The 12150-nt window shown below is 54.1% G+C and overlaps 5 protein-coding genes across 7 annotated transcripts; 2 read left to right on the top strand and 3 right to left on the bottom strand.

The window, feature by feature from the left end:
• Nucleotides 1-260: 260 nt before the first annotated feature.
• On the top strand, nucleotides 261-806 carry CKM354_000307700 (uncharacterized protein; the record flags this gene model as incomplete). The annotated part of the gene is made up of 1 exon (XM_044798256.1): nucleotides 261-806. One exon carries the CDS (start codon nucleotides 261-263, stop codon nucleotides 804-806), a length of 546 nt encoding a protein of 181 aa, XP_044654191.1.
• Nucleotides 807-844: 38 nt separating this feature from the next.
• Nucleotides 845-2463, bottom strand: CKM354_000307600 (uncharacterized protein; the record flags this gene model as incomplete). The annotated part of the gene is made up of 6 exons (XM_044798255.1): nucleotides 845-915; nucleotides 975-1028; nucleotides 1097-1218; nucleotides 1269-2177; nucleotides 2243-2318; nucleotides 2376-2463. The coding sequence occupies 6 exons, from the start codon at nucleotides 2461-2463 to the stop codon at nucleotides 845-847; spliced, it is 1320 nt and encodes a 439-aa protein (XP_044654190.1).
• Nucleotides 2464-3473: 1010 nt separating this feature from the next.
• Nucleotides 3474-7044, bottom strand: CKM354_000307500 (uncharacterized protein; the record flags this gene model as incomplete). Of its 3 annotated transcripts, XM_044798252.1 has the most annotated exons (8): nucleotides 3474-3594; nucleotides 3660-3725; nucleotides 3789-4004; nucleotides 4053-4118; nucleotides 4792-5963; nucleotides 6024-6269; nucleotides 6326-6673; nucleotides 6739-7044. In XM_044798252.1, 8 exons carry the CDS (start codon nucleotides 7042-7044, stop codon nucleotides 3474-3476), a joined length of 2541 nt encoding a protein of 846 aa, XP_044654187.1. The 3 variants fall into 3 exon arrangements, with proteins under 3 accessions (XP_044654187.1, XP_044654189.1, XP_044654188.1); XM_044798254.1 differs by lacking the exons at nucleotides 4792-5963; nucleotides 6024-6269; nucleotides 6326-6673; nucleotides 6739-7044 and adding an exon at nucleotides 4184-4227; XM_044798253.1 differs by lacking the exons at nucleotides 3474-3594; nucleotides 3660-3725; nucleotides 3789-4004; nucleotides 4053-4118 and having other exon boundaries at nucleotides 4788-5963.
• A 749-nt stretch (nucleotides 7045-7793) lies between these two features.
• Nucleotides 7794-8703, top strand: CKM354_000307400 (uncharacterized protein; the record flags this gene model as incomplete). Its single annotated transcript, XM_044798251.1, has 4 exons — nucleotides 7794-7844; nucleotides 7896-7966; nucleotides 8019-8418; nucleotides 8470-8703. The coding sequence occupies 4 exons, from the start codon at nucleotides 7794-7796 to the stop codon at nucleotides 8701-8703; spliced, it is 756 nt and encodes a 251-aa protein (XP_044654186.1).
• A 936-nt stretch (nucleotides 8704-9639) lies between these two features.
• On the bottom strand, nucleotides 9640-10927 carry CKM354_000307300 (biotin synthase; the record flags this gene model as incomplete). Its single annotated transcript, XM_044798250.1, has 2 exons — nucleotides 9640-10614; nucleotides 10676-10927. 2 exons carry the CDS (start codon nucleotides 10925-10927, stop codon nucleotides 9640-9642), a joined length of 1227 nt encoding a protein of 408 aa, XP_044654185.1.
• Between the last annotated feature and the right edge of the window lie 1223 nt (nucleotides 10928-12150).

Here is a 12150-nt window from a genome sequence, read left to right as displayed (position 1 = left end):
TCATCAGCAGTGTACACCCGCAGAGTATCTGAGCGACCTGATCACATGGAATATCAATCGTTGCACTGGTCAATCGGATCTGCCAGGTGGAAGCTGTCCCTGCCGATCTAGCTGCATTTGGACGTCTACATCATAGACGAGCCACTTCACTTGACCCTTGAACATGCTACAATCTATCAATGAAGCAAGTAACAGACAGCAAATTGGCAAAGACAGAGGTGCATTAGCCCACGCGTATCGATTGGAAGTTGCACGGCGTCATGGCCTTGCAATACCTCTTCTTCTGGAATTTGAAGACTGCGGACGATAATAAATGGCATCCCGAGATCGGGCAGAGCTCGACAAGATACATTGGCAACCTCCCACACTTTCTAAGACGTGTGGACTTTGAAGCTAGCTTGGTCGATGCTGCACCGTTTGTTGCGGGCGTAGGAGGTGCCCGACACATCTCTCAGATTTTCGACTTCGGCTTTACAGCGCCCGCCTCGGTGTTTCGAAACGTCAAGACAATGACTGCGATGCACAGATCCGTGGCCGTGCTGCTACCTCTGATATGGACTGCACAGGCTGCCGGAGTCCAGTACAGATATCTCATCCCCCGTTGGTGCCACGAAAGAGAGCTTCGACGTGACGAAGATGAGGTCAGAAAGCACATCGATGTGGGTGCTTGCATCGGTGGAGTGAGCTGGGTCGCTCGGATGCTGTTCAAGGTCGGAGTTCGCTACTGGGCGCCCATCGATGTTGTCCTTGGTGGGGCCTTAGCTGATCTATTGCATCGAGAGTACCAAAAAGCGCATGGTTTCTGAACACATTCCGGAAGTGCGATTGGACGAGGCTCAATGCTCTACTCTGGAAGTGCAATGTGACGCTTGCGTCTCAGAAACGCGATTGTCGGTGGCTGCACGATCTCATTGACTGGAAGGGATTGGTCAGCGCCTCGAAACAACGGGGGCCTGCACGTGTGGTGCACTTACAGATCGCGGTGCCATACACCAGTAGCGCAAAGCCCACAACCTGCAACCATTTGACTGTGAGGAGACATATCAGGTAAGCAGATCACAATGAGTGCGGGATACGAGGTGCTTAGTGTTCTTACAGGTCTCCCAGCCTAATCCTAGGCTCACCATCCAAATGAACAGAGTACGGCATGTATCAATAGTAGACCGAGCAGTTGCGGATATGACCCGGGTCACGGAAAGACCAAAGAAATTGAAGCCACTGGTCACGAGTCAGCGAGCAAAGGAGAGTTGGACAGCAAGTATACATACCCAATCGATATCATGATCAGAAGTGAGGTGATGCCGATCGTTTTGTGGTGGAACATCTGGTAGAAGCCGTCGCGCGCGTCAAAATAACCGCCTCGTCCGGCATCTGTAGAGCCGATGAAGGCGTGCAGAACGCCCATACCGATGAGTGTGACGATGAATCCAAAGATTCCTTCCCAGCCCACAACGCGGATTGGATCCATGCTGTACTTCTCCATGATTGACTCCTCGAGCACAAATTGCGTTGCCGTGAATATTTGAGCGCAAGCGATCAGGAAGAAGCCTAGAAGTGATTCCGCCGCTGTGTGCTGTTCAACACTTGACACTGCCGCACGAATGTACACATACGATTTGAGGCGCAAGTCGGTGTTATTGTCAGGGTCCGCATGCCCAGGTAGCTCAGGAAGGCCGTCCTTGTGATCAATCACACCTGCGAGTCCCACCACTGCAACACCGAGCACCACGATGAACAGACTGGCCCATTTCCAGGCTCCCAGATGGCGCTTTAGGAAGACCACACTGAAGAGTCCGACGAATAGGACCAATGCTCCACGGGTCATCTGGTAGATAGATGCGGCCACGAACAGCAGTCCCACATTCATCAATGTTGTGCCACAAATATCGCAGATAGCTGGCATAGCGAGGAGTGTGACCTTCCATCCCGCCAGCGGCACACGCTCTATTTGGGCCGCGTCATATGCTGGCTTCGCGATGATGTTTGTAGGGTCTACGAGAGTCTGCGACGTAGATAGAGCAGCGCTGTCGTCGTGCTCGTCGTCGTCCGCTTCATAATCGTCTCTTTCATTCACCGGCTCATACGCTATCTCGTCGATCGGAGTGGTCGCGCTCGGTCGTCGAAGGCGTTGCAGGAGGTAACCGAGAAAGACGACAAGCCAGCAGCCACTTTCTCCACTACGATTCGTGGCGATTATGGTAAGCAGGTATTCGGTAAAGTGATACCTCGGAGCAGGAATTACATGAACATCTGTAATGTCTGTAGGACGGGACTCTCGAAGAGCTTCGGTGTTGCTGTGTCACAATCGGCCACGCAGACTTGATCCTGGAGGTGTGTTAGATGATGCGACTACGCTTCAATTGCCTGCTCTTCACTTTCCTGCAGCTTTGTTAGAAGTGTATTGCAGCAGCCGGTTAGCAGCATCATGGCCACAAGGACCGGGACCACTGCTTTACTCGGCATGATGGGCGCAGAGAGATGGAGCGAATGGACAGGAGTGTGTAGGAGATGGTGATGATATAGGGTCGACCAGACTGCCGTCTTCCACGACAGAGGCAATGTGGTGTCGTGTAGTTGCTCTCGTGAGCGTGTCACCTGCGCGATAGGTACCTTCGGCGATAACAGCCGGAGCCAGGTACGCGGAGAAACCGTACCGCCTCGTCGTCCTGCACTACAAAGCAGCACGCGATCACCCGCCGCACAAGGACGACATTAGGAGGTAGGGAGCACCAGTTACTGTATATTCCTCATCAATGAAGAGCTCGAATCTGCACGATAATTCTGGTCGTCCCTGCTGTACGATGTTCATCAGCGAACATGCAAACATCACGCACGGTGATCAGCAACGCGGCGCCAATCCGCCGCCGGCGCGGGCTCCAACCTGTCCCGTCTCAAACCGCGCGCAGCAAGAAGGAGCACGTGAGATGCAACTAGCACAGCACAGCACACTCAACACAACACGACCCTACACAAACGTTTGTATCACTTCAACACCCAAAAGCGGTAATCACCTGAATCATAACCATCCTGCACCGCCAGCAACGATAGAGTTGCAGCTATCGTTTGAGCGTCATCGCGGCAGCTGCACGCCCATAGCACCAAACTTTCCTTCCAACGTTTCGGCGTACGAATTGGGCAAGCGTTGTAAACCTGTTTATCAAAGCATGTCTTGACAATCTTACGGGTTTCTTCGATACATGCGTTGCCCAGAATACTATCGACTCCACCGGGCGATGGGTTTCGTAGCTAAGAGGTCACCGCGCGACTTTTGCATTCACAGCCCTATCACCGATACCCTGAGAGTCTCTTTGACATATCAATGTGCTTCCAATATGCTGGATTTGTTGGAGCGAACGTCGCGGCCTTCGAGGCGTGGCAGGGTAGAGACTTTTGCTCCACATGCCGCAAATGGCGAAAGCATGCGAGAAGTCCAGAACGAACGCTGCGTGGCGTGTTATACGTGCAGAATTCTGCTATAGCTTTCCCTTCGGTGCAGACTCCTGTTCGCTCCCTTTCAATAACGGTTCGAGGGCTTTTCTCACATGAGTCGGGATACCCTCTTTGGTCGGGCGATTGGACTTCCTATCCACCCAACTGGAAATGTTGACCATTGTCAGTTCTCTGCAAATTTCCGTTGAGTTTGTAGACACGGCACATACATTTGAATGAATCCGCCAACTGCCTTGACAGCCTCGTCGCCTCGTTGGAAGATGCCAACTTCGTACCTGCCACCAAATTGATTCAGCCAGGTCCGAGAACACGGTAGCTGAGGAAGGGGTGCAACATACATCAAACTGCTTGTGCCCATTTTCACCACCCTTAGCCCACAGTCTACAATGCCGGGGTAATGGGAGGCTCCAAAGTAGTCGCAATACGAAGAGCCGACCAGTCCTATATGGTCGCTGGCATCATCGGAATATCCAGGTCGGTAGCCAGTTTTCTGTATGAGGTAAGAGTTGATAATCGAATCGATGAGGACGCCGTAGATCGGGTTGTTCATATGGCTTGCTCGTACATCAGCGCAGTCCATGTCAATGAGCTGCTGCACTTACTGGAACATGTCATTATCGTTCCACCGTGACCGGTAGTCTTCGAGGTAGACATAATCGCTGCGTTTCCTGCCGCGATACCCGCCTGGTCAGCGAGCAGTCCAGTGCGAAGTGTGTCGAAGACGTGAATTTACCTCAGCTTCTTTGCTTTCAGGTCAAGGCCTAGTGCTTGCGACATGATTGTTTGTGTAAATTGAATTGCTGGACTTTGAACGTGGTGGAGCACTTTGGCCAAAAGCAGAAGCCGAGGTTCAACACGGCGCCCTCGATCGAGCGCCAGCCGACACTCATCAACAAAACGCGTTCCAATTTGTACGTGACTTGTTGTTGATTGTGAACCCGGACACAAGCAGTGGTGTATGGCGATCTGCGTTGACTGTATAAGAAAAGACATAGCCTGCTGCTATGTCTGACGTGCACGCGATTCTGCGGGTCTTGATTTCTCAAGCCTGCCACATGGTATGGAAAACAACACACGACCGCCCGGACACCTTCAAGCCCGCGACAAAGAGCCGTGCAAGGCGGAGCACGCGCTTACAACAGTATTGTATTTATTGCAATGCCGCATGGCAGTTCTGCATCGGGAGTATGACGCGAAGCTGAAGGGCCAGCACAAGCCAAAAGACTATCGGCGGTGACTCTTGGTGCTACCTCGAGCAGCTGAGAAGAGGCGACATATGGGAACAAGAACAGCGGCCCGAGATACAGCTGATCTCATACGTTCCGCTAGACCTTTACTCACTTTCTGTCGCCTTTAGCTCGCTTGAGACTCAGAATATCGAAGTCTTCATCGCCTGCTCGATTGCTCTCTGTGTTCGCCTTGCGAGGTGTGCTAGGACGATCCCCGAACAATGATGCATTCGTTCTATCGTTCGCGGAAGGAGATGCCCGGGGAGCTTCAGCAGCATTGACTTGACCCAGCATGAATGAGAACGAGCTCTGCTCCAAGGAAGGCCGTAGCCGATGTGACTTGGTTCGAACGGTACCCTGAGGTTCCGCATCATCGAGCACCCGCGTGTGCACATTCTTCTCGGTCGGTGTCGACAATGGATCACCGGGTTGACCGATGTTGACGATGTCCTCGAAGCTGGCTGGATCTGCTAGAGATGTGCTGTTGGCCACATGATCATCATGGTTCTCGTGTTCCTGCATTAGGGCACTGCTGCTCGACGATTCCTTTGACTCAGGCGCATCCTGGTTACCAGCAGGTTTCTTTGGTGAGGCACCTCCGTCTCGCTTATAGGCATGGAACGACCGCTCCGCGAGTTGCAAAGAGGGCTGCGCAAGGTACACCTGAATGAGTTGAACTTTAGCAATGGCCTCAGAGAGCTTCTCCACGTTGTCCATATGTTTCGCTTGGTCGTCAGCCTCAGACACAGACCTCTGATACTCCCACAACTCATCCACAGCGGTACCGAGGAGTTCTGACAATTGTTGATTGCGCGTTTCGAGCTCCTTCACTCTCGACTGTCGCCGTGGAGGAGGCGTTGGCGTCTGCGCGGTGCGGATCTCCTGTGCTTTTTTGTGAACCTCGTCCACGGCATTGCGCACTGCTTTACCTAAACCGAGCTTCCCTCCTTGAGCATAAAGGTTCTTAGCAGTAGTCTGGAGGAGACCCTCTAGCCGCGGCTGAGCTGTCCGACGCGCCGCGTTGATGCCTGAGAATGTTGTAATGTTACGCTGCAGCGCGGGAGGTGTGGCTGGGCGATTTGATTCTGGCAGGGGTCTGCCAGTATACTTGAGCACACAGTAGCTCCCGCCTTCGCGGTTGAGATGGGACTTGAGGTATAGGGCGTCGAGCCCAAGCACTTGGGCGGGAAGATCCTTGTCAAGCTCAGGGTACTTCAATAACAATCCCAAAGCGCCATTGTAGTCAGCATCCAACAAATGCCATCGTATCCTTAACAGCAAAGTCTAGAATTATCGGGGTCAGTACCTTCGAGGTGGAGATTGCGAGAGTTTTGCCCGACTCACAAGACAGATGTAGTCCACGAGCTCAAGCGAAGGGTCCTCGGCGAATATCACGTCCCACAGGCATAGTACGTCTTCGAAAGCGAACTCACGAACGAACAGGAGCCTGACCCATCGTATCAGGAACACTTGCGGCACGATATCGAGACTTTGTAAGTGACTCATGAGGGCGCCATCGACTTGAGGTAAGAGCTCTTCGAAGATGTGGCGACTCCGTGCGGCGATGGAAGATGAGCCCTCGGAAAGATACTGCAGCAGCATATTAACCGGTGCCTGGCCTGACCGAACCACTTCACCAGACTTACGAACGTTTTCGCGTTTTGCATGACTTGGGCGAATATTACGAAAGTGTCGTGCTCCACGTACTCAAAGTCGAACACGGTCTTGATGATGCTGTCCTCTCCCAATGCCTTGCTTGAATTGTCCGCGACAACTGCATCATCAAGGACGACCCACAACAAGTGGGCAGCAATCTCGTGCATGCCTTGGCGATACGAGATGTCCGGATTGAGTTTGGAAAAGGTGAAGAGTATGTCCACCAACATGCGCTGCGTCTCAGGCTCCCGCGTGTAGTCGAGCATGCATCGTTCGACATCTTGCAGGATTTCGGCGCGCAGATCCTCATCCTTGTGCAGCCGTTGCCGGGTTGAATTCTTGCATCTTTTAGCCACTGTCAGACAATAAGCTCCAGCATTCAGCTGCCGGAAGTGGTTTATACCTCTGTCTCCTGACTCAGCGGGTCGAGGTCAGTGGCAGCAGCGCCGGGATCTTCAGCTGGGAGAACGAAATGAGCATGGAGTGAGTTGTAGGCGGAGCGACTCGAGGCCAAGGTGCGCTGCCACTCGTCGCGGTCGAGCGTGTCGAAGAGGAGGAAGATCTTCCACACGCACGAGCGTAGGCCTTGCGTGGCGATGGAGCCGTGGCTGTCCAAACGCACCGAGTCCTTGAGCTGGCGGAGCGAGCTGTACTCGTTCATGGCCGCTGCCCGCCAGCTCTCGCGGGCGCGGTCGAGGCTGCGCGGCATGTTGGGCGAGGCAAGGCAATATTCCTGTTGTTGCCGTGCTTGTCATGCTCCTGCCCCCAGCGGTCGCCGCTGCAGCATAGCACCGAGAAGGTTGCACGTCAAACGTTGGGGCATGTCATGTGGCACCGCGACAGAGGCCCCGCTGGGGGGCTTGGCGGCAGCAGACGACGACGTGCGGTTGCTCGTGGGAGGAGGCAATGCGCATCATCACGCACCACGGCACGTCCGCGTCGCCCACGCTCGCGCCCCGGCACCGGCGAGAGGAGCGCGCTGTGTGTTTCAGAGTGCCGTAGGACTGGACGCCGGACGCTGGCCAGGCACGCCGCCGTCGCAGGCGCAGATTGGCGGGTGCGCGCAACGCGCTTGGTGGGCGCGAGTCGCGCGGTCCTGCAGCGGCGGCGGCGCTGCAGCGACAGCAAGTCGACGCCATCGTTGCGATCGGGCGGGCGTGTCGGTGGCTTTGCGTGCTGAGGCGCGCGCGGCATCGACGACATGGGTGCCCGGCCACACTTCACGAGCGTTATGAGGGCGCGGAGGCTTTCTGCACGTTGTCGAGCATGCGCCTTAGCGAGATCTCGCACAGGGAGCAGCCCTGTGCGGCGGTCACCGCTGCTATAACGCAGCGTAGGCGTGACTTGCCACGACACGATACTGTGCAGCTATAGTAGGACCGACAGCCGCCTCGTTCTGTCTTCGAACTCTCCATCTGTCAATCGCTTTCTGATCGCTCACTCCAGCTCGACATCGACATGGCCCCAACAGCAATGGACGTTCCAGCCAGGAAACGAACGGTGCGAGCAGTGCGTCTACCTCTTCCCCATGCCCATTGGAATGAGCGCTAACAGTCACAGTGTGACCAATGCCGCCGAAGGAAGGTGAAATGTAATGGCAAGCTGGGCTGCACCGAGTGCAACAGCATTGGGTATGCCGACTTTTCCTCCTGACTCGATAGTTTGTTCACTAACAGTGACTAGCCTTGAATGCTCGTACGGCTCGCAAATCAAGCAGTCGCGTCGTCGCAACTATCTGATCCACCTCGAACAAAAAGTCCAGCGACTGGAGCATGAATTGCGTTCAGCCAGGTCAACCTCGCTCCCGGACAACACGCAACGACGAGCCAGCGAGCCTACAATCGAACTATCACTAGCCACCAACAGCAATCCTGGCGTGCGAGACTACAACGGCACGGTACCTGAGATCTCAGCACCTTCGATATGTTATTGGAACAACAACGCCTACAAGCCATTCGAACAGCATAGCGGCAGCACTGAATGGGTCGGCCCCAACACGACCAAGCCGTTCCTAAGTGGCCTTCAAATTCCAAATCAATGCGTACAATCGTCGGATGGTATCTATCGCCACGATTCCTTGTCGGTAAGTTCAGAGATTACTTGTGCACTAAACTGCAAGCTGACAATGCCACAGCCCCAGACGCCTCAGACTGCATCCTCAGCCACGTGGACACCGGTCACCGACGTCCTCGACTACTGGCAATCAATACCGGACAATACCTGCGCACAGCCAATCCTTCCTACTATGCCACAAGACGCTGGTCGTTGGTATCAACATCCCTTCGATCAGCCCCTAGAAGCGCACGACTATCACGGACTCTCTTATTCAAATGGAAATATGGCACCTTGTCCGCCATCTTACAACTGATTTGATAATATACTGGAAATACCCCTTGTGACGGCAGAAGAACACCAACAACAGTAATAATGGAACAACCCACCTACAGCCACAGACCTGTCGTTGACTTTGGCAGACCTCAAGCGAATTCTTTGTAATTAATGACTTGCAATTTTCATGGGCAATAGACTCCCACTCTGTAATGATACATTCAATTCACATACTGTCTTATACATAGTAGAGGTATATCACAAGTACCACGAACAAACGGCCAATCTTACGAGCAAGGTACGATGGACGTGATGCGGCCAACAACGAATATAGCTCACGTGTATGTCACCATGCATTCATAACAACCTGGTGGGACGACCTGGTGGGATCGCCACAAGTAACACGAACGTCAACGAACATATCGGCATGTATGATAAATGAAAGCGGTGTGCATTGCGTACCTGCATCCACTACCACCAGAGGCATGCTGCCACGATGGCGAATGTGTTGATGCAGCTTCACCGCATCGTATCAAGTGGACCATAAACTTCGTGTTGCTCAACGGCGAGGCTGCATATACTCTCTGTAAGTAAGATTGAAGCTGCAGGTCCCTGGTGCGTCGCTCCTTCTCAGAGGTCAGTTGGACTGGGAAACTCACAGCCACTGATACCAGTGAGTCGGTACTAAGAAGATGCGCGACTGGGATCATTGCGTCGTGCAGCACGGCACGCGGGCCGGCGGACGATCAGGTGCAACCTGGTTGTGGTGGTTCTCTCTGACCCGCTCCATGTTCTGTTCCTGAACCTGTTTTGTTCCTGTTCTTGTAGCTTGGGTAGCTTTTGTTGAATGATCACTTGACTGTGCTATCATTGAGCAGGTGGTTGAAGCGTGGCACGATAACTTGTCACTATACATGCCGATGTGGCATTCTAGATGAGTGCAAATGCACTCGGCAACACTCTGCCCTCGCGAAGACTATGAAGCAGCACTTGCAGCGGTTGACGACATCTCTGGCATGATAGACTGCTTCACGTCGGCCCAGCTCGTCTCACGGAAGCCGCCTCTTTCGAAGCTCTTCATCGGTACCAGACCATACTTCTCAAACATCGCTTTGTCTGCATCCCAGCCGACAGCGTCCGTGGTAAGCATCTTCTCACCTGTGAAAACAGCATTGGCTCCGGCAGAGAAGCAAAGGATCTGCTCGGCTTCACTCATAGTCGTGCGGCCTGCTGCGATGCGGATGATGGTTGCAGGCATCACTAGTCGCGCCGTAGCAATGGTTCGTAGGATCGCATCGAACGAGATCCGTTTGCGTGATGGGTCATCTCCCAGTGGTGTTCCCTTAATGGGCACGAGAGCATTCACGGGGAAGCTCTCTGGATGCGCTGGTAATGTGGAGACGGTATACAAGAGGCCAACGTGATCTTCCGGCGTTTCTCCAAGGCCGAGAATGCCGCCAGAGCACACATTGATACCAGCGTTTCGAACATTTGAGAGCGTCTGGAGACGTTCATCATACGTTCGTGTTGTGATAACAGACGGATAGTGCTCTCGTGAGGTGTCCACATTGTGGTTGTACGCCGTCAGCCCAGCCTGCTTGAGCTCATCGGCCTGGTTCTGGTCGATCATGCCGAGTGTCACGCACACTTCCATGTCCATGGCTCGGATGCCTTCCACCATGGCTTTGACATTCTTCAGACTCGTTTTACGGCCTCGCATATCTCTCCAGGCAGCTCCCATGCAGAACCGCGTGCTGCCATTGTCTTTTGCTATGCGGGCCGCCTTGAGCACCTCGTCAACCGGCGACATCTTCTGTGCTTTGAGCCCAGTGTTATAACGCGTGGATTGAGCGCAGTAGGAGCAGTCTTCACTACATCCACCGGTCTTGATGTTCATTAACGTGCACATCTGTACCGCTGACGGGGAGTGGAAGCGTCTATGGATAACACCCTACGATAGTGCCATCAGTCAAGTGCACACAATATTCGTGCGTGCATCGTGTCAGGCATACCGACTGGTGAGCCAACTCCATGAGCGGCGTGTTGTACAGCTCACGGATCTCATCCTTGGTCCAGTCGTAGCGTGGGGCACGAGCGTTGACTGCGTGCCATAATGCTCCCTGGCTGGCGGCGGAGGGCGGAGAGGTGGCGGAGATGGGCGAAAAGGAGTCATCCACAGGCGTGCTGAATGTCCGTTTGGCCGTGGCAGCTGCGGTGCGGAGGGCTGGCACAGGAGGCCTTCTGAGGACCAGGCTTAACGACATGGCGGCAATGCAGGTTCAAAACGGCGCACACACACAGAGTGGATTGATTTCAACCAACACACAGTCGCTGCTGCGATTGCACGCCAGCGACCATGGTGGCCAAAATAACACGCCGCGTGCCCAGGCCCATGCTGAGGTTGAGCAGGACCCCGCCGCAGAGCTCAATGGCTCAAGCAGCAGCAACCGAGCTCTGGTCTGGTCAGCAGCTGGAAATTGCGGCTTTCCTGCTGGCTCTGGACGATTTTTGCCGACGCTATCCCACCCATTGAGCAGGTTACCCAACGAATTGGCGAATCGTGCTCGCTACTATACGCGTCCCGTGTTCGTTGTCGCTGTCCACCGCACCGTCTGAGCATCCTCGAATTCATGCCGCACCCCCTGCAAAGCGACATCCTCTTGACCGGCCATCGCCAGCACACGCCCGCGGATCTCCGCCTGCCGTGTTAACCCGCAATTCAGTTGCTCGAATGCCCGAAGGGCCCAAGCCTATCTCTCCAACTCTGTTCTTGGTCGTACTGTCCAGAACTGATTCGAGCCGTGGCCTACGAAAGCCACATCGGGTTCTGTCACTAGGTGGCATTTTGACTCGTAGGAAAGATCGACATGCAAGGAAACGCTTGACAAGTAACGCCCATCCGCCATCCGCGGCATCACTCCACTTAGGCCTCATGTTGCTGGGTGGGAAGTGCATCGAGAGACTCATTCGCTCCTGCAAATGAAGACCAACAGAGGTGCAGCTTGCGCGAACATTCGAAACACTCCAGTAAACTCACATGCTACTGCGGCTTGCTCTGAGCCGCGGTCTGACAATCCCAGCTCGCCCAGTCATAATAGTAGACTCAAGGTGGACAGCGGAGTACGTCTGAAGGTTGCCGAATCATCGTTGTGTTCGTACCTGGCATACTGCAAGATCATCCAGGACGGGAGGTCCTCATGGTGCTGCGGTTCATCTGGACAGTGTTACGATCTCACAATAAACAGTGTTGCCAGACGTGCCACCGGCATCGATACTTAATGGCCAGTTTGTACCAGATTCGCGCGAATTCAAATCGGAGGCCGCCATGCCAACCGTCGACCTCTGGCCCTCGTGACTCTGACACTGCGCAGCATTTCGGTTTCACACGCTCGTTCATCATTGCGTGGTTCCAATCATGAGATGAGCAACACCCAGAGCTCGTATTGACAAGACAGCCTTCCATCGGAAAGCAAAACAGGAACCAGAA

This window comes from Cercospora kikuchii (genome assembly GCF_019650295.1).
Source record: "Cercospora kikuchii DNA, contig_00002, whole genome shotgun sequence".
Taxonomy (NCBI): Eukaryota; Fungi; Ascomycota; class Dothideomycetes; order Mycosphaerellales; family Mycosphaerellaceae; genus Cercospora; species Cercospora kikuchii.
The sequence above is the reverse complement of the archived record's forward strand: the minus strand, read 5'-3'. Positions and strand labels throughout refer to the sequence as shown.